At 46.5% G+C, this 26210-nt stretch overlaps 1 protein-coding gene across 1 annotated transcript; it reads right to left on the bottom strand.

The window, feature by feature from the left end:
• Positions 1-114: 114 nt before the first annotated feature.
• PPT1 (palmitoyl-protein thioesterase 1) lies at positions 115-26210 on the bottom strand. Its single transcript, XM_047727085.1, has 9 exons — positions 26067-26210; positions 21846-21955; positions 21496-21623; positions 21096-21166; positions 18091-18193; positions 5137-5227; positions 4206-4304; positions 2905-2976; positions 115-1668 (listed from the first exon to the last, which is right to left on the bottom strand). Exons 1-9 carry the CDS (start codon positions 26188-26190, stop codon positions 1546-1548), a joined length of 921 nt encoding a protein of 306 aa, XP_047583041.1. The 5' UTR covers positions 26191-26210; the 3' UTR covers positions 115-1545.

Raw genomic sequence — 26210 nt, 5'->3', positions numbered from 1 at the left:
ATGGGGCTCAGAACTCACAATCCCGAGATCAAGAGTCGCATGTTCTACCGACTGACCCAGCCAGGTGCCCTGAGAGGTATGTAAGAGTATTGAGAAGGAAAAGGACACCAAGGATAAGAAACTAGTCTTTATTTTAGACAGTATCATAAAATTTTTTTCACATTCCCCCCACTTGCTACCCTTAATCCTCATCTTCTAGTTGAGAGAAATAAGGCTTGAGAGAGGGGAGAGAAAAATCATAAAGCGTAAACTTAGCAGCACTAACAAGGTGCTTCCCTCTGCACAGCTGTCGTCCCTCACATGGGCATTCTGCACAATAGTCTTCCAGGAAGTGTTGATAGGTTTTCTCAAGGTGGAGTAGTGGGAGGCTAAGATGTCCATGCTCACATAGTATGGGAAAACAGTAGCTAAAGGTTAGTTGTTGTTTTTTATCGTAACAGGAGTTCTCAGTCCTTAGTATTCTGAGTTGATCTCAGGAGATCAGGAGAAAAGGGGTATGCAGTATTCCCCAAGCTTTCTGAGCAAATAATCCTTTTTTTCATCAAATACATCAGAAATAGTTTTGAGTGTACTGTAAATAGTTTTTTGAGATGGGGAGTTAGAAAGCCTGATCTCTTTCCATTCTTCCATTGTCTGCTAACACCAGCAGCACAGTGACTCTAGAATGTAGACCACTGGCCACACAAGAAAAAGGGACAGGTTAGTCAAGGATGGAGTGGAAGGGACCAGCTGTGTCCTCACTTATCATTTCTGCTTGTACATTGTTCAGCTGAGGTGTAGTTGACATACAGTGTTCTGTCCACTTGAACATTTGTCTTCATTTCCCCAAGTTAAGCAAGATGTACTCCATCCCCCACCCACCGCCACCTTAAGCAATCCAGTTGGGTGCTACTCCCCCCCCACCTTTTTGTGACAGAGCAACTAATTTATCACTACCTGATGAGACAAGAGTGCTACTGAGACAAGATGGTGGCCCAGCAGAAGATGTCAGTGCTAACGCACCACAGGAGACAACATACTGAGAAAAGAGGGTAGCCTCAAGGAATTACACAGAAACACTAAACAATACTTTCACAAGCACTGGTTGGCTCTCCACCAGCAAAACTGAGCAAGCATTTATGGTCCCCTCAGGCCTGGATACTGGCTGCCTCTTGGCTTGAAATGTGGCTAGGCTTTCCTGAAAAAGGTGTCTGCCCTTAAACTCTAATTGCTTTAGCTTCAGACTCTTCTGGGCACAGTTCTGACACTGATCAGCAGCAGACTTGCCTAAAACAGCCTGACCACATTGAGGGATTGTAAAATAATCTCCATGCATGGTTATTAACTAATTAAACTTGCATTCAACACCATATGCTGATAGGAGGAGGCAAAGGATAAGATTCGAATCTTAGATCTTTCTGAGCAGGGCGTATTAGGTGATAACCAGAGGGAAGGATTAGTTGCAAGCTGGATGTGAGCTCAGGCTTAGGCATGAAGGGAACGCTCTCCTACTGGTGTATAGAAGCGCTAGGGGCTCCCTGAGCTCTGGGGCAGACTACAAGGGTTTCACTCCAGGAAGGGTATGATGTGAGCATAAAACCATTCTTGAGACAGTTGAAGATGGTCCCCTTCCACAGCCAGGAACACGAGCTGTCCTGCATTGTCCATTTCCTTTAGCCCCAGGCGGTCCTGCAGACAGAAAGATCATAATTAAGAGGCTTCACGAAAAATTAACAGTTGTAAAGAAACAATGTTCATTTGAGATACGTGCTCAAAAGTGTAGTTTTTTCCCGGAGTAGCAAAATTTAGGTGTTAACACTGTTGAAATTGCTAAAAAGGATACCTCCCTGTTTTCTTCCTGAGCATTCAAAACATAGATATAATTGAGATTGTTGTTTACAGAGTTCTATATTCAGCTTTCTGAAAAGTTTCCTAAAGCTTCTGGAGGACCACCTGTGTGGGTGGGCAGGCCACAGACAAAACTGCCTCAAAATGTCAGTCAAGTGAGACTGAGCCAAAAACAGAAAAAGCTGAAAACATCTAACCCTTCAAGAACACACCTCACTTTTCATATCCTGGCACTACCCACAGTGGCACAGAACAAACATGGCTGGGAGGACGAGCAGCTGACAGAGCCGGAGTGTTGCTTCTGCTGCAGCTACCATCAGTTTGACTTGGACGAGAGGGAAGTTCTTAGCTGTAATTTCCAAAACTCAACAGACCTGAGCTTCCCTTTCCTTTGAGCTCACCCAAGCTGGGCCATCAAATGCTGGAGATAAGCCAAGAGAGGAGACAACTGGCCCACGAAATTACTCAGGAGAATTCTTGTAGAAGGCAAGTGGCGCACATAGCACTTGTGCCTTTTGGGAGGGTCCAGTTCCAATATCCGTTCCCTGGAGTGCGGAAGGTCTCAGAACTAGAGGTAGTGAAATGGTGAAACCTCTGCTGGAGAAACAGGGCCTACCGTGCTCCCCCCAGGCCCCTGCAGGAGGAGCTCCCCTCACCAGTGCTCTAATTTAAAAACAGGACTTTCACATCTGTTCATGTTTTAAAGTTAACACCTCTCCTATGTGTTCACGATGCACGGGGGATTCTTGGCTTTGCCATCTGCATGTCAGCAAAGGAAGCCAGTTCTAAACCTTTTCATCAGCAGGCAGAAACTGGAGATGAGGTGATCTTTGTACATACGGAAAGCCATGAGGTCCAGGTCCTTCATCCTTCAGGATGTACACTAATATAACCCAGCGCCCGAGACACTGGGGTCACAATCAGCACCCTCACCGGCCTCACCCATATTAGACCAAGTCACGGGCCTCCGAGCACCCACTGCTCTGCGGCATACAGGACAGCCTCTATCACCAAAGAATCGAGCAGCTTTGGGAACCAGGAGCTGAAAAAGACAGCACCTCTCTCCTCTCTGGTTACCTGTGTGTACAGACTGGTCTCCTGCAAGGGGATGGTTTCCTTGGCTTGGCCACTCCTGTAAAACCCGAACCACTGCAGGAGAGGAGGGCGAACGAAGATCAGACACAAGAGCACATATTGTCAAGTTAAGACTGCCAACAAACAACATCACCAAGCTGTAGCAAAGAGTGAAAACAGAATATGTCTTGAGTCATCTCTTTTTAAGGGTAGATCCTGAGGGATGAGTTAATCTTTCCAAAGCGCTTTCCAATTCCGCAGAATTCCTGTTTCCTACAGTGAGCACCTACGCTATGAAAATCCTTGTGCTAAATCTGACATCGAAGATAAATATATATGTGGTCCCTGTTTTCTACAACTCTGGTCTGGTGAGGCAAAGAAACAACTGTTTAGCATAGGAATCAGCCAACTTTTCTGTAAAGGCCAGATACAAAATAGCTTAGGCTTTAAGGGCCACATGAGTGTAACTCCCTAGGGCTACCCTTCTAAACAAAAGCAGCCACACACAATATATAAAAAATGAATATGGCTTTCAAAAAGGTAAAAAATGAATATGGCTCTATTTCAATGAAATTTCACTTATGGACCTTGAAATTTGAATTCATATAACCTTTGTCATCAGATATTCTTTTGGTTTCTTTCTATTAAAAAATGGTTCACAGGCCCTGCAAAAGCAGATGGCGGGTCGATCAGGCTGTCCCTGATGGCCTGACATAATGTGATGATTTTGCAAAAGAGGGAGCAAAGTCTGCTTGGACTAGGGATGACATCCTGGATGGAAGAAGTGACGTTTGAGCTTGGCCTTGACAGATGAACTTTAGCTTGTCAGGTGGAAAAGCCCAGGGAAGGGCCCTCTAGAGACTGAAAAGCATGAACAAAAGCACTAAGAGTAAAAACACATGCCAAGTCTGGTGCATTTCAAGACTTCATCCTAGAGTATATGTATGAAGTGGGACATGAAGGAAGATTAAGTTGGAAAGGTAGGTCAAGGCGGACGTTAAATGCCAAGCTCAGGGATTTACAGACTGGGCTGATGGTTTGGGTCACAGGTCTCCTGGATAATGTAAAAGTTATAGACCCTTCCTCAGACAATGCCACTACATAATTTTGCAAACAATTTCAGGTGTTGGGGGGGTGTTATAGCCCCAAGTGTCCCATTTGTAGACCTCGAGTAAAGAAGCCCTGCTCTACACAGAAGGTGGAGGAAGGGACTGAAGGTTTCTCCCCAGCAAGTGGCTGTATTGTAATGCCATTAACTCCTTTGGTCTCCCGGTGTGGTGTGGCCTGCCGGCACAGCATCTCACCTCAGAGTCCACAGGGTCCACAATGGAATCATTGAGAAACTTGACCATCACAAACTTCTTCAAGGCCATCAGGTTCTTCTTGTAGGACTCATTGACTCCCTGGAAGAAAGGCAGTAGTAGTTCAGGGACAACACCGTCAGATTCCAGCAGGGATGTTAAAGCCTTTCAGTGCTCTGGCCTCCCCAACCCTGGGCCACCGTATTTCCTCCCCATGATAATGGGTTGGTTTTCCAGCTCCTGGCCCAGAATATACCTTATAAGCCTTTTCTTACCATCCTATCTAACTGGCAATGTCCCCACCAACCATAGTCTATCACTCCACAGGCATCCGTCACATAGGTTAAAGGCGACCACCCAGAGAGAGCCAAGGCAAAATAAGAAACCGCACATTCAGAGTGGTTCTGCTATAACACTTCCGTTTCTTCAACACCAACTCAAGTTTTGTTTTAAAAAACAAAACAAAACAAAAAAACCCTGCAGATGGGCCCAGTACAAATTGGTCACTGAGTTTACCAGAATCCCACAAACCAAACCAAGCTTGTGCCTGGGACATGTTCAGTCTCCTCTGCCATCTCTCTTCTAAGTAAATCTCACTTCTGAGAAAATCTGACCCCCAAGGGACCCACGAGGAAGGCTGCCCTCAGTAAGACAGCCACTGTGACGCTCCATTTAAGCCAGCCAGCAACCTACTGAGCTTACCCTGCTTCTTCAACGCAAGGCAAGGAAAAGGACCTACGGGAAGAAAGCCAAATGAATTTCAGCTTTCCTAAAAGGAACTGACGCTCATAAGCACTGCCTTCCCAAAACAGAACTTCTGTTCCCCAGGGTGTGTGTCCAGGATATTCTGGGTAAACGGTCACAGCTCATCTGCGTGCGGCGCCCCAAAAGCAACCTGAACGCACAGCAACAGCAGCCTGGGATAGGAGCTTACCCTCTCCTGATTAATATCTGCCAAGAAGATGCTGTGGTTGCGGTACATGTCCTCCTTGATGGGGTCGTGCCAGTATTCTGCTTGCACCAGGCTGCAGGAAGAAGGAATGAATGAAGGTGACCGAGCCACGTGGCAGTCAGCACGCTGGGGGCACACCCCTGTGTGTGCATGTGCACATTGTGCACTAAGAGACTTCAAAAGGACAAAAAATCAAGAGCTACCACGTCCCTGGCCTTGACCTTAAATAGGGCAAACAAGACTTCTACTTACAACACAGTTCGTTAAGGACACACCAGAGACATGAGAGTGCTATGCAGCACAGTACAGTCCCACAGGTTTGGGAAAAGGACTCATCGGTATCTGTTCCCCAGGGACTTGAGCCTTCCTTATCAAACTTCCGCCTCCGGGTCACCGTGGCCCATGCTGTCCCCACCCAAAGCCCCCCCTGCTTCCCCCTCCGCTGCTTCCTATTCAGATATCTGCAAAGACTCAGCTCAGCTATCACCACCTCCGCATCCAGCCATCCCTCTCTTCACCCATCTGGCCGTCCTCAGGCTCGGAGGGAGGTCTACCCCTTCAATCCCAGAGCATTCCTCCTATTGTTGAATGAGGATACTAGTTTTCAGGATTCTGGAAGGTCATAGATTTTTAAGGACAAAAGGCGGGGATCTGACGTTTATACTATTATTTCAGACAGGTGTTCAAATGCTTCTACTTTCTCCCCAGTCTCTCTGCTCCCCCTATCCTCCCCTCCCTTCCCTCGGGGGCCCTTCCCCATCAAAACTGAGCCCTTCCCAAGTCCTCCCAGCTGGCACCTCCACAGTTCCGAGTAGCTCCTTCCTGCAACCACACAGCGGCATTTCCACTAAGAGAAAGTGGACCGGCTGGCGGAAGACCTCTGGGGGAAGGAGGAGTCGGAACACGGGTGGGACTCTCTAGCCCAGGCTGGCAGGGGAGAGAAGAAACGTTTTTACAACAGGCGCTCCCCAGCCTGAGTGGAAGAGCTGCCCTCAGGTGGTGGTCCAGAAAGCTCCACTCAGCAGGGCAGGATGGCATAAAGGCCCAGAGGAACCAGCTACAGTAGAGAGGTCAGAGCTCCTCACGTCCAGGGCAGGTGCACCCGAGGTCAAAAGAGGCCAGGCTCCGGCTCTCTGTTCGGCAGGGAGCCTGCTTCCTCCTCTCCCTCTCCCTCTCTCTCTCTCCCCGCCAACTTGTGATCTCTGTCAAATAAATTTTAAAAAAAATCTAAAAAAAAAAGAGGCCACGGTCAGCCTGCTGGCGGTCACAGGAACAATCGATCATCTGTTTATAAATGTATTTGAAAGATTTCAGTGTTTAGTTTCACTGATTTTGTCAAAATGTGATGAACTCTGACCATTTATAAGATACTGACATTGCCCCTGGTCTTGTGCTTGCATTCTACCCCTGCTGTCGCTCACTGGGGGCGAGCTGACTCCCTGGTTCTCCCCCCGGGGACAACAAGCTCCTTGAGCAGTGACACGCAGGCACACGGCAGATGCTTAGCAGGAAGGCTCCGCAGAGTGGAAGGGCCCGGTGCAGGATGCCAGACAGGCTCTGAAAGAAGTGGCTGGCACTGAGGGAGGGGAGGGGTTGTGAGATGTGAGCAGAAGGGAAGGCAGTATGGCTAGGAGAACAAGGGAAGAAGCTTCGGGAGTGGGTGGTCAATAGTGTCAAACGCTCAGAACTGGTGAGCATGGGGCACACACATGGTCACGCAGGTGGCCAAAGTTTCCTCAAAAAATGTTCAGGGAATAAATACAAAGGTCTTTGGATCTTGCCCGACCAGGTTCCGGTGACCCAGAGTTACAGCAGGGAGCCCAACGGCTGAAAACGAAAGCAATAGTCCTGGGGCAACTTTCTGTGTGAAAAGTGCCTCAGAAAGGGCAACAGGAAGAAAGGAAAGGCATTTTGTTTTGTGAGAAGCCTGGTGCACACGGGGCACCTCCGGGGAAGGACCTACGGGTGAGCAGAAGCTGTGAGTGTCAGGGAGCCAGACAGAGAAGAAGAAACATGGGTCTGTACTGTTCTCGCCTGGTCACCAGGGCGAGGCCAATTTCAGAGGTTTAGTAACGCTCTCAAAACTGCTCAATCATCGGCTCCTGGGTGGCTCAGTGGGTTAAGCATCTGCCTTTGGCTCATCAGGATCCCAGAGTCCTAGGATCCAGCCCCGCAAAGGGCTCCCTGCCCTGCAGGATGTCTCCTTCTCCCTCTCCCTCCTCTGCTCCCCCCGCTTGTGTACGAGCTATCGTGCTCGCTCTCTCTCTGACAAATACATAAATCAATAAATCTTTAAAAAAACAAAAAACAACTACCCAGCCACGTCAACGGTGACTCAGTTAAGCATCCCTTAATGCCTGGTTTCGGCTCAGGTTATCTCAGGATTGTGGGCTTGAGACCCACATGGGGCTCCATGGGCAGTCTGCTTGGGATTCTCCCTCTGCCCCTCCCCCTGCTTGCTTGTGGGCACATACTCTAAATACATAAATACGTAAATACATAAATAAAAGCTTAAAAAAAAAGACACAGTTGTAGACAAGGTAAGACAGGAGCCTAAATTTACCCAAGTCCACACACTTTCCAATGCAGCCCGCTCAAGAGGTAATCAGCTCCCCAGAAACCAGAGCCTTTACCCCTGAGGCCGGCTGCAGCCCCTGTGGCTTAGACAGCACTTACTGGGCCTATTCTAAGCACTTTACACACATTAACCTATTTAATCCTGAAAAGAATTCCATCAGGAAGGCACTATTATTAGCCTTCTGTTTACAAATGGGGCAACCATGCCCAGAGTGATTAAGTAGCTTGTCCTCAGTCCCTCTGCTGGGAGCAAACAGAGCCTGAATGGCCTAGGCAGCCGCAGGGGCCCTGCTCTCGACCACCACATGTACCACCCCCACCCCCGGCCTCTGTGGACCGCGTGGCGCCCACAGCACCAGCTTCACAACACGAAGCCCTGTGCTGGAGTCACGGGCACTCGTCTCTTGGAGCTGGATTCTTTCCAGGGTTATTGGGAAAATTAGGTATCAACCATAAAGCTCACTAACGTGTCCCTTCATGGCACAAATTCTGCAGAGGTTACTGCTGTCGGGCTCGTCACCACTCTGTTCTGTCCCTCCTGGCCCTGGCTCCAAACCCAGCCGCTGCTGGTACCATCTACACGGGGAGATGCTGTTCCAAGTCCTGGAGGGACAGGAACAGCAGCCTGACGGGGAGGAAAGGAAATGCAGAAGCACAGGTGTCAAGGCGATGGCCGAACCCTAAGTCATTCTAACCTAAATCACAACATGATTTTTGGTGGAATCTGACAAACTAATTCTAAACTCCAGATGAAACAATAAAAGTCCAAGACCAGCCCAGACTTGAAGCAGAGCCTCCCAAAAGTAGCACAGTAACTAAAGCAGCGTGCGCGAGGTGGGGAGACAAATATGTGAATGGAACGGACCAGCAGCCCGGAAACGGACTCAAGCAGCAAAAACCCCAGGTAGATGAAAAACACGAGAATCAAAACAAAACTCAAAAATAAATTAGAAGAAAATACGGGATCGGAGAATAGCTTTGTGCTTCAGTCCTGAGGACTGACAACATGGCCTGAATCCAAATTGGAAGCTGCTGAACCTGCTGCTATTTGGGAAGTACCTAGTGCCCCAAAACCGTACACTTAAAAATGACTGAAATGGCAAATTCTGTTTTACACACACACACACACACACACACACACACACACACGTTTTACTGCAACTTAAAAAAAAAAATATGTCCCAAACCAATGAATTATACACACTAAATGACAGAACTGTATGGTATGTGAATTCGTATCTCAATAAAACTGCCCCCAAAAAATCTGCTAAAAGATACGCCACAGGCTGGGAGAAGTGAAGTATAACACACCTAGCAAAGAAAGGCTTAATAATCCTAATACATGGGTGCCTGGGTGGCTCAGTCGTTAAGTGTCTGCCTTTAGCTCAGGTCATGAGCCCAGGGTCCTGGGATCGAGTCCCGCATCAGGCTCTCTGCTCAGCAGGGAGTCTGCTTCCTCCTCTCTCTCTGCCTGCCTCTCTGCCTACTTGTGATCTCTGTCTGTCAAATAAAATAAATAAAATCTTTTTTAAAAAAATTAAAAAATCCTAACACAGATGCATGTGTGTGTGTGATGCTTACACACGAGTAAGAAAAAGAGCGTCCAACAGAAAAACAGGCAAAGACTAGAAGAGGTAATGAATAGGCAACTCAGAAAAGAGAGACCTGAGTGGCCAACAAACACGAACAGATGTTCGAGCTGCCTAACAGGAGGCACAGATGGGAAAGCGAAACCATCCCACACACACGTGACTGGTGGACTCGCAACAGACACAGGATCCAGAGTAAGTAAGACTGGAGAAAACGGGAACACTCACACTCTAATGGTGGGAACAGAAATTGGTACAACCACCTTGGCAACATCGAGGCGAGTTGTAATCGAGGGGCTCAGTGTTGTAATCTGAGCAGCTAACAGGACGGAGTGTCTCCAAAGCACTGTTCTAAGCACTCTATCTACATCTGTATCTCATTTAACCCTCTCTACAGCCCATCTGCCCTTGTTTACAGATGATGAAACTAAGGCAGAGAGGTTAAGGAGCATTCCCCAAACTACCTGGTAAATAACTGAGAGTCCACATGTAAATTCTACTAGTACGTAAGTTCTTGTTCAGTGGTTGCTGGGTGACAGAAAATACATAGACTGATCTCCAACCCCGGTTCCTGGCACAGAGCTCCTAAGACCCTTCTAATTCCTAAGTGGAAAAAGCACTAGGAGCAGCTTTTCTTCTACTGAGGTGGCTCTGGGTGGGCTCCTGGATGGCTCCTAGATGGGGCTGGTCACCAAGCCTCCCTCTGAAGCTTGGAATTTTCAGCCTTGCTTCCCATTCTCCAGAGAGGGGAGGGGAGTGCTGAAAATGGAGTTAGTAACTGATCATGCTTATGGGAGGAAGCCTCCATAAAATCCTGATAGTAGGGGTTCAGAAAGCTTCCAGGTTGGCAAACACACCCACACCAGAAGGGTGTACACCCCAGCTCCCACGCTCAGGACCCTCCCAGACTTCGTCAATCTATCTCTTCATCTGGCTGTTCATCTGTGTCCTTTTTTTTTTTTTTTTAAGATTTTATTTATTTATTTGAGAGAGAGACAGTGAGAGAGAGCATGAGCGAGGAGAAAGTCAGAGGGAGAAGCAGACTCCCCATGGAGCTGGGAGCCCGATGCGGGACTCGATCCCGGGACCCCGGGATCATGACCCGAGCCGAAGGCAGTCGTCCAACCAACTGAGCCACCCAGGCGTCCCTTTTTTTTTTTTTTTTTTTAAGATTTCATGTATTTGACAGAAAGAGTACAAGCAGTGGGAAGAGCAGGAGTGGGAGAAGCAGACTCTCCCCACTGAGCACAGGACATAGCCTGATGCAGGGCTCGATCCCAGGACCCTGGGATTATGACCTGAGCTGAAGGTAGATAACCGACTGAGCCACCCAGGCACCCCTCATCTGTGTTCTTTATCACACCCTTTAATAAAGTGGTAAACATGTTTCCTTGAGTTCTGTGAGCCACCCTAGCAAATTAATCACACCTGAGGGGAGGGCCGTGGGAACCTCCACTTTGTAGTCAACATGGGACAGAAGTTGTGGGTAACATGGGGACCTACTACTGGCAATGGGCATGTGTGTGTGTGTGTGTGTGTGCGCACGGTGGGGGCAGGCTTGTGGGAGTGAGCTCTTAATCTGTGGCATCTGACGCTATCTCCAGGTGGGCAGTGTCAGAACTGAGTTAAATTGTAGGAACCCAGCTGGTGGCCCAGAGAATTCCTTGGTGTGGGGAAAATCTCCACACATGTCGTGACCAGAAGTGGTGTCCTGTATGGGTAGAGTAGTAGCGTAAAAGTAGAGGAGACATGCAGCAACACAGGCTGGGCTTTTCAACACAGGGACGATCCCTCAAAGTTGTCTGTCATCACGAGAAATTAGAAATCCCGAAACGTCTGCAGTATGGAAATCAATACACGGTGGCGTAGTCACAGAATCCAGAAGGCCAGGTAGTCGTTAAGAGGAATGAACCAGATGTGTAACAACGTGTTATTAAATGTGATACTGATGAAAAACTCAGTTGCAGAATGAAGTGCACAAGATATCCATTACATAACATTTTAAAATACAAAATAAGGCTACATACTGATGGAGGATATATATGTATATAAATAGACAATTTTCCTTTTTTTTAGAGGACAGAAAGGATCTATTACTCTCATTTCTTTCTTTCTTTTCTTTTAAAGATTTCATTCATTTATTTGACAGACAGAGATCACAAGTAGGCAGAGAGGCAGGTGGGGAGAAAGAGGGGGAAGAAGGCTCTCGGTGGAGCAGAGAGCCCAATGCGGGGCTTGATCCCAGGACCCTGAGATCATGACCTGAGCGGAAAGCAGAGGCTTTAACCCACTGAGCCACCCAGGCGCCCCTATTACTCTCATTTCTTGACAGTGGTTGTCACTATGGAGGGAGGGAAGGGAATGGGACCTGGTAGAGATATGTAGAATTCAGTATTACCTGAAATGTTTCAGTTCTTAAAACATCTGATGCAAATATGACAAAATATTAATTTTAGGTCTTAGATGACATTACTCCCTCTACTTTTTTGAACAGTGGAAAAGTGCCTAAGTAGATACCTCAGTATTTCCAGAAGGGGAGTGGCGAGTTGAGGGCAAAGGTGTGGGGAAAGCAGGACACCTGGGGATAAGCGTGCTGTGAGAGCCACTGGGGGGCACGGGCCCCCTGAACATGCTGGGCATGCAGGGCTGAAGGTCGAGGACCAAGGGCAGGGCCACCTGGGAGAGCAGAGCTGGCACAGGGGAAGAGAGGCCAAGGCTGGGGCGACACTGCTGTATTCACTGAGGTAGGGATGGGCTCAGTGAGTAGGATAGCAAGGAGGAAACTGGAGGAAGAAATCCAGGAAGGGCTACCAGTATCTCAAAGGGGAACTAGAGGGCGGATTTCACATCCACAAGGTGAGAGAGAACTGTCACACTCACCGTTCCTCACTGTTGCCCCCACCAAGCCAGGAGCTGGCGCTGGAAAGTCCCTCCTCACTGGCTTCCCAGGGAACTAGATCAGATTTGCTTTAAGGTTGAATGATCTGAACAGTGCAGAAGACACCTCCTGGGGTCTCTGCAACCTTCCTGTGTCCACCTTCTGATTACAGGGGTGGGTATGGTCGGTACCATGTGGTCTCACTTTTCTGGCCGCAGCCAGTGATGGAGATCTGACCTGAGCTGGGACATGGTCCCGTCCCCAAAAATCTGGACTGGGACCAAGAGATTCCAGCCTTTCCTGAGATAATATCCTAAACAGATACAATGAAAAACTTGGAAGCTGGGGGCGCCTGGGTGGCTCTGTCAGCGGAGTGACAGTCTCTTGGTTTCAGCCCAGGTCATGATCTTGGGGGTCATGGGACTGAGCCCCAAGGTGGGCTCCGTGTTCAGAAGGGAGTCTGCTTGAGATGCTCTCCCTCTCCCTGCCCCTCCCCTGCTCCTGCAGGCACTCTCTCTTTCTCTCCAAAATAAATAAATAAATCTTAAAAAACAAACAAAAAGTTTGGAAGCTGGGCAAGGCCACCTTTTACCACATGGGTGGCCGGAAAGGCCAGTGTTCATGTCCACAGAGGCAACAGAAATGCCAGTGGGAGAGACAGACCCAGCGCTTGGTGGCTCCCATTTCTTGATTCTAGTCCCTCTGAAACCCTGGGTAGCAAAAGACTATGAACTCCTTTAAAAATTTACTTTGGGCTAATGTGGTTATTTTCCTACATCCAGAATCCTCCCGGATACAAAGGGCAGCCTAGCACCACACTACCAGAACGTGATCTCCCTTTGTGCCTTTCCACCCTCCCCGCCCCCTTCCCACCTCTATTGGGGCTATCTGCCCTTTTTTTTTTTTTAAGATTTTATTTATTTATTAGAGAGAGAGAGAGCACAAGCAGGGGGAGGGGCAGAGGGAGAAGGAGAAGCAGACTCCCCACTGAGCAGGGAGCCTCATGTGGGGCTCGATCTCAGGACCCTGGGATCATGACCTGAGCTGAAGGCAGATGCTTAACCGACTGAGCCATCCAGGTGCCCCATGTGTACCTTTTTAAATCTCCTACTGCCCATATGCTAAGATGAGATGTACATAGAAAAACAAAGAAACTTTAAAAAGAAAAAGCAACTCCATAAATTTAGAAAAGTACCGATCTGTATTTGAGCCACTGAGAACGCAGAAAGCATTTCGGAGGGAAACCCTGTTATAAATGCTGGGCTGTATCCTGGCTCGCCAGTCTCACTGAGCTACGTTATGGAACTTACCTCAGGCCATTCCACTTCTCTCCAACTCACTGTGGTCACCTCAGTGTCCACGCCATCATCACCTCTTACTGAGACACTGAGGAAGCCCATTGCTTTTCCTCTGCTTTCCAGTCCACTCTCCACAAAGCAGTGGATACCATCCAAACACCTGAATCTGGCCATATTTGCTTGAAACCTCCCAAAAGCTTCTCTTGATGTTTAGAAGGAAACTCAAATGGCCGATGTGATCTTCCCGTCCTTGCGGGTGTCACCCCTGCCAACTCCCGTCTATCACTCAACTTGTCACCGGGGCCTAGAATAAGCCAAATGTGTCCTAGGATCGGGCCTTTGTGCCTCCTGTTCCCTCAGCCTAATGGCTCTTTCCTCAGCTCCTCCCATCCTCCTTCTCATCCTTCGACCCCAGCTTAAATTCCTCTTCTCCGAAGGCAATTCTGTCTGGAGTAGGCACTGCCTCCACGCCTCTCCACCACTGCATCCTGCTTACTTCCGCCACAGCCTTAGCATTGTTAGAGGTGACCCAGCACCTCTGTTTGCTTGGAGCTCCCCCGTTCCCCACCAGAACGTCCCTTCATGGGGACAGGGTCGCTAACTGTCTTATTCTCCGCTCTGCCAGACCTACCACAGGGCCTGGCAAATTGCAGGGCGACGTTTGATGAAATGATGAATGAAATACTTTATGACTGCAACCAAAAAGAGAAAACAAAACCACGGCAATGCTTATAAATAAAGGAAACAGGAAGCTCAAGCTGAATAAATATTTTAAATATGGCACCACTAGCGGTAACGGCCCCAAGCTGCCTACTTAGTGTGAGCTGAGGGCCCTGCACTGAATTTCCATGTGGGAAAGTACTGACGGGGGAGGCCCCAGACCCCAGGCCACGCAGCAGATGGGCAATCTTTTTTTTTTCTTTTTTTGGTGTGTCTGAAGAGGCCTTTATTTTCCCTTCACAAGTGGTTGTACTTAAAGGTCCTGCACAGAACTCTAGGATGGAAATCACTTTTCCTCAGAAAACTTCTAGCAGGTGGTACTGCTGACAGGAATGCATGGTCCTTGGGATGGACTCTGGGGGTGGCCTCCCCGGAGCCCACTCTTTCTCCTCGTGCTCTGAGAGGTCACAGGAATGCACCAGTATGAGGCTTTTTCTCATCCCTTGCCCTGATCACTTAGTGAGCCCTTTCAATCTGGAAATTCATGTCCTGTCATTCTGAGAAATTTTCTTGTATTACTTCTTTGGTAATTTCTTTTTTTTTTTTTTTTTAAGATTTTATTTGACAGGCAGAGATCACAAGAAGGCAGAGAGGCAGGCGGAGAGAGAGGAGGAAGCAGGCTCCCTGCCGAGCAGAGAGCCTGATGCGGGCTTGATCCCAGGACCCTGGGATCATGACCTGAGCCAAAGGCAGAGGCTTTAACCCACTGAGCCACCCAGGCGCCCCTTCTTTGGTAATTTCAATCCACCCTTTCTCCTCTGGGCTCTTTTTGGAACTCCTATCAGGCAGATCCTGGACTTCCTAAACGGCTCCCTTAATTTTATCAGTTTTCTCTTTTTTTTTTTTTTTAAACCTCTTTGAGTTTTTGTTCTCATTTCTAAGAGATTTCCTCAAGTTTATAGTCCCATATTGCTCTCACATTTATTTTGGTTGTCTTATTTTTAATTGCCAGTTCTCTCTTACACTCCGATTGTTGGTTTTATTCATTCTTTTCTGGTGCCACAGAGGTAACTGCTCATCTCTAAAGATACTAATTCTGGGACGCCTGGGTGGCTCAGTTGGTTGGACGACTGCCTTCAGCTCAGGTCATGATTCCGGAGTTCCGGGATCGAGTCCTGCATCGGGCTCCCAGCTCCATGGGGAGTCTGCTTCTCCCTCTGACCTTCTCGCTCATGCTCTCTCTCACTGTCTCTCCCTCAAATAAATAAATAAAATCTTTAAAAATAATAATAATAGGGCACCTGGGTGGCTCAGTGGGTTAAAGCCTCTGCCTTCGGCTCAGGTCATGGTCCCAGGGTCCTGGGATCGAGGCCCGCATCGGGCTCTCTGCTCGGCGGGGAGCCTGCTTCCTCCTCTCTCTCTCTCTGCCTCTCTGCCTACTTGTGATCTGTCAAATAAATAAATAAAATCTTTAAAAATAATAATAATAATAAAATAAATAAATAAATAAATAAAGATACTAATTCTAGGCTTCTTTTTTTCTTTTTTTTAAGATTTTATTTATTTGACAGACAGAGATCACAAGTAGGCAGAGAGGCAGGCAGAGACAGAGGAGGAAGTAGGTTCCCTGCTGAGCAGAGAGCCCGATGCGGGACTCGATCCCAGAACCCTGAGATCAGGACCTGAGCCGAAGGCAGAGGCTTTAACCCACTGAGCCACCCAGGTGCCCCCCCCCTTTTTTTCTTTTTAAAGATTTTCTTTGGCTCCTTGAATTGTCATCATTTCCTTCCAAGTTGCTTTTTACTTTTTGTTCGTTTCGGTCTGCCTTTCATACTAGAAGCTTTCCTCAGATGTCTGGCTGGGGGTCCCAGGCTCACGGTTCACGCTGAAATGAGACACTACAAACTGACTGGAGCCTTCTTGTGTGACAACAGAGCTTACCTCCTGGTGGCTTTACCTCACAGTAGTCAAGAGGAATCCTGATTTCTTGAAGGACTCAAAAACCTCAGTCTGGAGATCTTCTCTCTGGGGCCACTCAGGTTTTCCAGAGACAGGTCCACTGAACATCAGACTAGCAGGTTATAAGCCTAGTGGCTATCATTCTGGGAGCTAAGTGGGAGGAAAGGGGAGTGGGAGGGCCTGGGTTTTCAGTGGGGTGTCTCATCACTATCCTTCACTTATTACCTCAGAGTCTTGTACTTCTCTAGTTAAATTGCTCCAGAGAATAAATTTTGCTTCTCTTGTCACAGTGGGGGAGGAGCAGTCACTTGGATGTGCACTTACGGGAACTGGGGGTTTGATCATTCCTTATATAGAAATGATTTTTTTTCCCCCAACAAGAAGTCCTGTTTTTAGCTCCATGCACCGATCTCTACCTTCCAAAGGATATTATGCATCTAATTCCTGACCCTCTGTGGAGCTATAAAAAGTGAATCTGCTCCCTTCTTGTCAGGGCATCTTTCTACAGACACAAAGGTTTCAGCTTTTTTGCTCTGCTGAAACAGTTATCACTCCTTCATCTGCTTTCTTTCAAAGACATGGTGATATCTTTTTTTTTTTGTCTCCCCTCTCCTCTCCTGTTCTCTTGGCCCTTGTGGGTTTTCTCACTTTCTATTCTTTTGCTATTGGTTATTATTACAGTTTAAGGAAGAAGTGAAAAAACACATCAATCTGCCACTTTTAATCACTACTTAGGTGTTACTGTCTCCTCCCCATGACTGCTCATTTTCAGTAGCTAACAATTCTCATTGCCATGGGTTGTGCTTGGTTCACAAAAGAAACACAAAGAAATAAAAGGATGAATTTTTCTGAAGCATCTGGGCAAGAGTTAGAAGAATACTGAGTAAAGAATAAAGAACAATGGGGGCACCTGGGTGGCTCAGTCAGTTAAGTGTCTGCCTTCTGCTCAGATTATGATCTCTGAGCCCCACATTGGGGTGTCCCTGTTAGACAGGGAGTCTGCTTCTCCCTCTCCCTCTGTGCTCTATCACTCTCAAATAAATAAAATCTTAAAAAAAAAAAAAAGTATCTTAGTTTCCCTCACTGACCATTAGGTGGCACTACTGACCTGACACAGCTCTGTGACTCTGCGTGTGGCCAATGGGTAGGAAACAAAGAGCGAGTTAGGGACAGGTTGTTTCCACATGCAGAGTCCCTGGCAGGGCTGAACCTTGGAAAATGGCTTCAAGGAAGTGTTGCACTGAATAACTGTTATTAGACAAGAATGATATGCTTGGGAAACCTGTAGGATAGCTGCTGTTGTCATACTAGTCGATCCCAAATCTAGTTGTCATCTAGAGTACTCCAGGGGCACCTGGGTGGCTCAGCGGTTAAGCATCTGCCTTCAGGGGGTGCCTGGGTAGCTCAGTGGGTTAAAGCCTCTGCCTTCGGCTCAGGTCATGATCCCAGGGTCCTGGGGTCGAGCCCCGACTCGGGCTCTCTGCTCGGCAGGGAGCCTGCTTCCCACTCTCTCTCTGCCTGCCTCTCTGCCTACTTGTGATCTCTGTCAAATAAATAAATAAAATCTTAAAAAAAAAAAAAAAAAGCATCTGCCTTCATATCAGGTCATGATCCTAAGGTCCTGGGATCCAGCCCTGAGCTGGGCTCCCTGCTCAGCAGACAATCTGCTTCTCCCTCTCCCTCTGCCCCTCCCCCTGCTCACACTCTCTCGCGTACGCGCTTTCTCTCTTTTCTCAGGGATAAATAAATAAAATCTTAAAAAAAAAACTAAACCCTTCCTTTTTAAAATTTAATATTAGAGCAGTTTTAGGCTTATAATATAACCAAGAAGACAGCACAGAGATACTTAAGAAAAGGCTCTCATGTGCATACCCCCGGCCACTACTCCTGGAATTTCTGTCAACGTCATTTCAATGTCAGCATGATATTTTCACACACTGACAGTTCCACATGCTTTCCAGCCAACCATACGTACTGTTCTTGAATAGCTTTGTTGTAAGCCCCAGCATTCAGCGTCTTCCTGATCAGGTCACAGATGTGAGAACTCTCCCCTGGGCACCGGGGGAGTCCATAAACACCTACAGCAGCAGAAGACAAAGATCCGTTCCTTCAAGAGCTGTGTACTGAACACCTACTATGTGCAAGGCATGGTGAGGAAGACAATGAACCAGACCTAGCCTCTGATCTCATTCATCTATTCCTCAAGAAAATAGCATATTGAGAATTCATACCATAGCCAGCTGCGCTCCCATTCGAGTTTTCCGCCTAAGGGCCTTGGCACCAGCTCTTCCTGGTAGATGCGCTCCTCTCACTGCCTCAGTGGTCGGGCTCATTCCCGCTTTCAGGTCTTAGCTTGGGGAAGTCACATCTGACAACCCTAACTCAAGTAGTCCCCAACCCCCTTCCTTGCCCCTCCCCCAGTTATACCTTCCATCTTCATCAGCCTCAGCAATTACATTTTCAGTGGTACCAGGCATAGTTCTAAGCATATATTGGCAGTAATTCATTCAATCCTCAAAACCAACATGTGGGGTAGAAATTATTATTCACCCCATATTATGGAAAAGAAACTTCAAAATGGAGAGGTTAAATACTTGGTCTCAGGTTGGACAATAAGCGTAGAGCCAGGATATGAACACAGGTAGTTTGGCTCCAGAGCCCATATCTTTCTTTTTCTTTTCTTTTATATTTTTCTTCTTATTTTTTAAAAGATTTTGTTTATTTATTTGTCAGAGAGAGAGAAGGAGAGCATAAGCAGGAGGAGCGGCAGGCAGAGAGAGAAGCAGGTACACTGCTGAGCAAGGAACCCTATGCAGGACTTGGTCCCTGGACCCTGAGATCATGACCTGAACTGGAGGCAGCGGCTCAACCAGCTAAGCCACCCAGGTGCCCCTTATTTATTTACTTTTTTAAAAATAGGCTCCACCCTGGGGCGCCTGGGTGGCTCAGTGGGTTAAGCCTCTGCCTTCGGCTCAGGTCATGATCTCAGGGTCCTGGGATCGAGTCCCGCATCGGGCTCTCTGCCCAGTGGGGAGCCTGCTTCCTTCTCTCTCTCTCTGCCTGCCACTCTGCCTACTTGTGATCTCCGTCTGTCAAATAGATAAATAAATTCTTAAAAAAAAAAAAAAGGAAAAAAAAAATAGGCTCCACCCTCAGCATGGAGCCCAATGTGGGGCTTGAACTCATGACCTTGAGATTATGACCTGAATGAGATGAAGAGTCAGATGCTCAACAGACTGAGCCACCCAGGCGCCCCCAGTGCCCACATCTTTAACCACTATTCTGTCCTTCAAGTATTATCCTGGGGCGCCTGGGTGGCTTAGTCATTAAGTGTCTGCCTTCGGCTCAAGTCATGATCCCAGGGTCCTGAGATTGAGCCCCACATCACGCTCCCTGCTCGGCAGGAAGCCTGCTTCTCCCTCTCTCGCTCCCCCTGCTTGTGTTCTCTCTCTCACTGCATCTGTCAAATAAATAAATAAAATCTTTAAAAAAAAAAAGCATTATCCTATTTCTCTCTCTCTCTCTCTTTTTTAAGTAGGTTCCACGTTTAGCATGGAGTCCAATACGGGGCTCAAACTCATTGTCCTGAAATGAAGATCTGAGCTGAGATCAAGAGACAGACACTTAACCAACTGAGCCACCCAGTGCCCCATATCCTGTTTTTTTCTTGATCATAGTTCCCACTATCTGTATTTATTTATTTACTTGCTTCATTGTTTATTTCTTACCCCCCACACTAGAATGGAAGTTTCCTGAAGACAGGGACCTTGTCTGTCTTATTTATAGATTTACATACATATTTGTTGACTGAATGCTAAAGTTGTTTTTACCAACTCGCATTTGAATATTACTTGTGTTTTTAAAAAGTATTTTGGGGGGCACCTGTCAGTTTGTGGCTCAGTCAGTTAAGAGTCTGCCTTCAGCTCAGGTCATGACTGCAAGGTCCTAGGATGGAGCCTGTGTTGGGCTCCCCGCTCAGCAGGGTGTCTGTTTCCTCCCTTTCTCTCTCCCCCTCCACCCACTTGCGCTCTCTTTCTCTCTCTCAAATAAATAAATAAATAAAATCTTAAACAAACAAAAGAAGTATTTTTCTACTTACTATCTCACTTCATCCTCTGAAAAATTCCTACCAGAAGGGCAAGGCCTTCTTTCAGTTTCCCTCATCTGTGAAAGGGATCTAAGTACCAAATTATTTGCCCATCATCAACAGTTAACTGGGTGAATTCCTGATTATAAGGAGAATTCTTCTGCCCCTACACTATTCCACCTGATAGCCACAATGAGAACAGAGATGATACTCTATCCCAAAGACACATCCTTCCCCAAAAGTATGTAATTCTGCCTAAACAGAAAACCTGTTGTTTTTCAAAGGGTTTATTTTCTACTGTTAACTTTATAGACAAAAAAACCTCAGATGTTATTGTTTGCCTGAGTCTAAATTCAGTAAGACATCACAATGTCAGAAAACAGGAAAAGCAGGGCCCTTGGATGGCTTAGTCAGTTAAGAATCTGCTCTCAGCTCAGGTCATGATCTCAGGGTCCTGGGATCGAGCCCTACATTGGGGTCTCTGCTCAACAGGGAGTCTGCTTCTGCCTCTCCCTCTGCCCCTCCCCGCACTTGTGTGCATGTGCTCTCTCTCACTCTCAAATAAATAAAATCTTTTAAAAAAGAAAGGAAAGACTGTTGGTCCTTACTGACTCCTCAATCACCACCTGCCATGTGGCTGCAACCACCTCACCTCCAGGAAATCATGTCATTTAAACTGGAGAGAAGCAGTTGGCAACCTGATTCCCCTGTGTTCTTGGCTTCTAGAATCCCAAGTCTCTTCCTATTTCTTTAATTCTGGCTAGTTTATTATAACGGGACTTTCCAAGGATGGCTGACTTCTTGAACAAATAGAGCTGCTGGAATGTTTTAAAATCAAGTGGTCACATGGATTAGAACAGAGAAAAAAAAGGAGGCAAAGAGACCAAAGTTACCTTGATGTTGTCCCCCAATCGAGATCAGATTGATCATGGGAGGTGATGGGCATCTCTGAGCCACTGCCCTCCTGGGGAAAAAAAAAAGGATTATCAGCTCCAACAGTCAGATAAAAATGTATCGTTAACCTCCAAATTCCCAGATTAAGCTACTTCATCCTCTGTGATTCCCCAAAGCCATGGAGCATCAGGATTTCCCCCAGTATGGTCAAATGCAAATCTTTATTCTTTCATAGAAAATAAATTAAGTTTCATAAAGCTTTTTACATGGAGACAATTTAGAATACCTTTCCTTCCAAGAGAGATGAAATGCTCAAAAGAATTAGAGGAGTGGATCTACTCCTCTAATTGAAAAGATCAATTCCATGTAAATAGTACGACCGAACAGAAAGGAACTTACAGAAATTGACCTCCTTGGGAGAATCCCATTGCATTGTAGCCTTGCTGCAATTTAGGATCCTTAGCAAGAATCTCACACACTGTTGTTACTTGGGAATTGACATTCAAGAAGAAGCTGTTCTCCACATCCTGAAAGAGGAGCCACAGAGAAAAGTCACGATGAAAACCACCAATGACATCTTCCCTAAGAGGCCAAACAGATTCAGGTTGGAAGCCTCACATAAGCCACTCAAGAGTTCAAGTATCATTGTATGATCTACTGCTAAAAATGCAAGGCAAAGCATTTTAACAGTACGTTCTACGAAATCAGTCAGCAAACCTTCAGAGGAACACAGCTGTGAAGGGCCTTACCTCCATCAGGGTCTTTCCAATTTCTAAGGATAAGACATAAATTCCGGGTATTTTCTTCTCAACCATTTTTTTAATAGCACCCATGCTTAAGGGATTACAACAGCTATCTCCTAGACAACAAAGACAATGGGAGATACTCATGAGCCAAAACATCACACATTTTTTTTAAAAAGTTCTATACTTCAAAGGGCTAAATTAAGAATGTGAAACATATAGAATGGGAGAAAATATTTGCAAAACATATACCTGATAAGGGTTTAATACCCAGGATATACAAAGAACTCTTACAACTCAAAAAGAAGTTAATCTAATTTAAAAATGGAAAAAGGACTTCAACAGACTTATCTCCAAAGAACACAAGCACATGAAAACATGCTCAACATCACTGGTCATTAAGGAAATGCATATCAAAACTATAACGAGATACCAGTTCATACTTACTAGGATGGCTTTTTTTTTTTTTTTAAAGATTTTATTTATTTATTGGACAGAAAGAGATCACAAGTAGGCAGAGAGGCAGGCAGAGAGAGAGGAGGAAGCAGGCTCTCTGCTGACCAGAGAGCCCGATACGGGGCTCGATCCCAGGACCCTGGGATCATGACCTGAGCCCAAGGCAGAGGCTTTAACCCTCTGAGCCACCCAGGCGCCCCTAGGATGGCTTTAATAAAAACATTTTAATTAAAAGATGGAAAGTAAAAAGTGTTACAAGGACGTGGAGAAATAGGAACCCTTGTATTGCTGGTGGGAGTGTGATATGATGCAGCCACTGTGAAAATTTTGTAGTTCCTCAAAAAGTCAAACCTAACAATTACACATGACCCAGCAATTTCACTTCTAGATTTCTACCCAACAGAAATTAAAACATGCCCACACAGAAACGTGTACATCAGTGTTCGTAGCAGCATTATTCATAATAGTTAAAGGGTGGAAATGACCCAAATGTCCATCAATGGATGAGTGGGTAAACCAACTGTGGTATATACACACAGAGGAATATTATTCAGCCAGAAAAAAGAACGAAGCACTGACATGTTGCAATGTGGATGAACCTAAAAATCATTACTGTATGTGAAATAAGCTAAACACAAAAGGTCACATAATACATGATTACCTATGTATATACATATATCCAGAATAGGCAAATCTATATAGACAGAACGCAGATTGGACATTTCCAGGGAGTGCTGGGAGCGGGGAACAGTGTGATTACTTAAGGGATACTGGTGTTTTGTAGGGTAATGAAAAAGCTTTGAAATTAGAGAGAAGTGGTAGTCGTACAACATAGTGAACCCACTAAACGCCACTGAATTGTATATTTTTTTTTAAAGATTTTATTTATTTATTTATTTGACAGACAGAGATCACAAGCAGGCAGAGAGGCAGGCAGAGAGAGAGGAGGAAGCAGGCTCCTTGCTGAGCAGAGAGCCCGATGCGGGGCTCGATCCCAGGACCCTGAGATCATGACCTGAGCCGAAGGCAGCGGCTTAACCCACTGAGCCACCCAGGCGCCCCTGAATTGTATATTTTAACACGGTTAATTGTAGGTTATATTTGTTTCATTCCAATTTTTAAAAAAGAACATTTTTTGCTTGGCTCATGTTTATCAAATAATAACAAACTTTAAAAGCCCATACAATATAACTGGTACACGAAATTCACAACTGAAAAATAAGCAGAGATGCTTATTATGCTCCCTTATCATCTGGAACATTTGGGAATAATAGATTCAAAAGCACTTAGGAGCCAGACTGGAGGGCTGGGGAAAGGCAAGGAAAGAACCTGGGACACGAAATTTGAGGAGGTACTCACTCACAGGTTTGTGCAAGTGCTGACCCTAAGCTTCTACAAACTAGAGAGTAAATGCCTTCTTTTTTTAAAAAAAATTTATTTATTTATTTATTTATATTAACATATAATGTATTATTAACCCCAAGGGTACAGGTCTGTGAATCGCCAGGTTTACACTTCACAGCACTCACCACAGCACATACCTTCCCCAATGCCTGTAACCCAACCACCCTCTCCCTACCCGCCTCCCCCGGCAACCCTCAGTTTGTTTTGTGAAATTAAGAGTCTCTTATGGGAGTAAATGCCTTCTTAAATTTTGCACTTTGGGGGTCTCCCTGCTCACCCTACTCCCAGTCCTGTTTCCTGTTTCTAGGAACCAGAACTAAAAACCAGAAGCAGAGTGACCAGCCACTCACCCGGAGAAATAGGCAGAGGTCATCCTCCATTTGGAGCTGAATCATCAGGTTTCTAACCTGAGAGGAAGGCTTGAGAATTCATTTTTAGGGGAAAAGCTAAGGCTTAGAGCGTTTTCTATTTCTCTCATAACTTCTTTTAAATCTCTTGCGATAGCCCCAGAGCCCAGCACAGAGCACTGAAAAAACTGTATTTGCCGGCTCTAATTGCTCTTTGAGCACTTTAACTCAATCCAATAAGGCTGTCACCTTTATCATGTTCCCCAAACTGCCTAGGTTAAGGTCATTAGTGATCTTCAAACTGTTAAACGCAATAACCTGTTCTCAGTTGCCCTGCTGATAAAATTCCATACAGCTGATTGCTCCCTTTCTCTTCAAACATTTTCACTGGACTTCCTGGACACTGTACTCTTCTGACGTTCCTCCACCATCACTGTCTCCTCAACCTCCAAATGTTGGTAGTGTCTCAGGACTCCACCTTGAGAACTCTTTCCTCCTGTGGACACTAATGCCCATGATCCTGTCCAGTTTCGTGGCTCTAAATGCCAACATACACGGAAGGCTCCCAACTTAAATCTCCAATTCATATCTCTGTCCTATACTCTGCACTCCAAATGCCTCTAGATCTCCTGAATGTCTAATGAGCATCTCAAATCTAGTAAGTCCAAAAGCAGACTCTTCATCTTCTCCCCACCCCAAATTTGCTGGCCCTACAGGCTTCCTCATTTTGGTAGAACGACAACTTCTTCCTTCTACTTGTCCAGTCCCAAACCCACAAAATCATCCTTGACTCTTTTCTTTCTCTCTCATCCTGAATCTAACCTGTTAACAGATTCCATTGGTTTTGCCTTCAGAAGATACCGAAACTCTGACCACTTCTCAGCATCTCCCAGTACTATCCTGTTTTATGCCACCCACCATCTCTTGTTTAAATGGTTGCAGTAGCTTCCTAACTTGTGTTCCTCCAAACGTCTATAATCCCCTACAATCTATTCTTTTTGGGTTTTTTTAAGTAGGCTCCATGCCCAGTGTGGAGTCCAACACAGGACTTGAACTCACAACCCTGAGATATAATATACAGCAATTAGAGCGGTCCTTTTAAAATGTAAGTCATATCATGTCACTCATGTGCTCAAAATCCCCCAAGGACTACCCATCTCAAATTCTAGCCAATGCCCTTAGTAGGCCCAACACTGGCACCCTCCCAACCTAAACCCCTATTTTCTTCTCCTTGCTCACTCAGTTCCCACCCCACTGACCTGAATGTTGTTCCTTCAACATACCAGACATACTTCCACCTCAGGGTCTTTGCATTTACTGTTCCTTCTACCAGCTATCCACAGGGCAGCTTCCCTCATCCACTTCAGGTCTTTGTACAGATGTCATCTTCTCAGTGAATCCTTTCCTGACCTTCCTTATAAAATCGCAAGCCCGCACCTCCCATTTCTATCCTCCTACTTCTTTCTTTTTCTCCATTGCACTTATCACCATTTTACTTAAAACGTATTATATGTTTTGCTTATTTATTTCTTTATAGTCTCTCTCTCCCCCTGGAAAGTAAGTTCCAAAAGGGCAAAGAATTTGGTCTGTCCACTGTCGTATCTGCAGCATCTAGTAGGTGCTTGATACCTACTAAAAGGAGCTGCAGGTACCTGACAAATCTATTCAGTGTGTCAATGAATAAAACGTTGGATGCCCCGGTCATGCAGCCACAGCCAGGACTGCCCAACCAAGTACCAGACGCTGCACTCTGACGCCACTGCCATTGAGGATTAAACAAGAACAGCACGAAATACCCTAACGCAATGCACGGCTCTGTGTGAGCACTCACCAGAGGACAGTCCCTTCCCCCTCTCCCTTTCCAGTGCAGAGTAGCCCCCCCAAATCCTCAGACGTCGGGCCAGCCGATCGCTGTGCAGCCACGGTCTTCGCCCTCCACACTCGCACTCTGCAGACGCGAACCCAGTCTGGGAAAGAAAGGAGTCGTCAAACCCTTCTGACTCGCTTCTCCCTCACTCACCCATCCCATGCCAGATCACCAGCGGCAGCGGCGCGGCCAGGTCGAGATGCCCGAGCGCCCGTGCAGCACAGGACCCGGGCAAGAGAGCGACGGCCAAGAACCACAAGCAGCTGGGCGACGCCATCTTGACCCAATCACGTGACC

The sequence above is a fragment of the Lutra lutra genome, chromosome 4 (genome assembly GCF_902655055.1).
Source record: "Lutra lutra chromosome 4, mLutLut1.2, whole genome shotgun sequence".
Classification (NCBI taxonomy): domain Eukaryota; kingdom Metazoa; phylum Chordata; class Mammalia; order Carnivora; family Mustelidae; genus Lutra; species Lutra lutra.
This window is presented reverse-complemented; position numbering and strand designations above follow the sequence as displayed.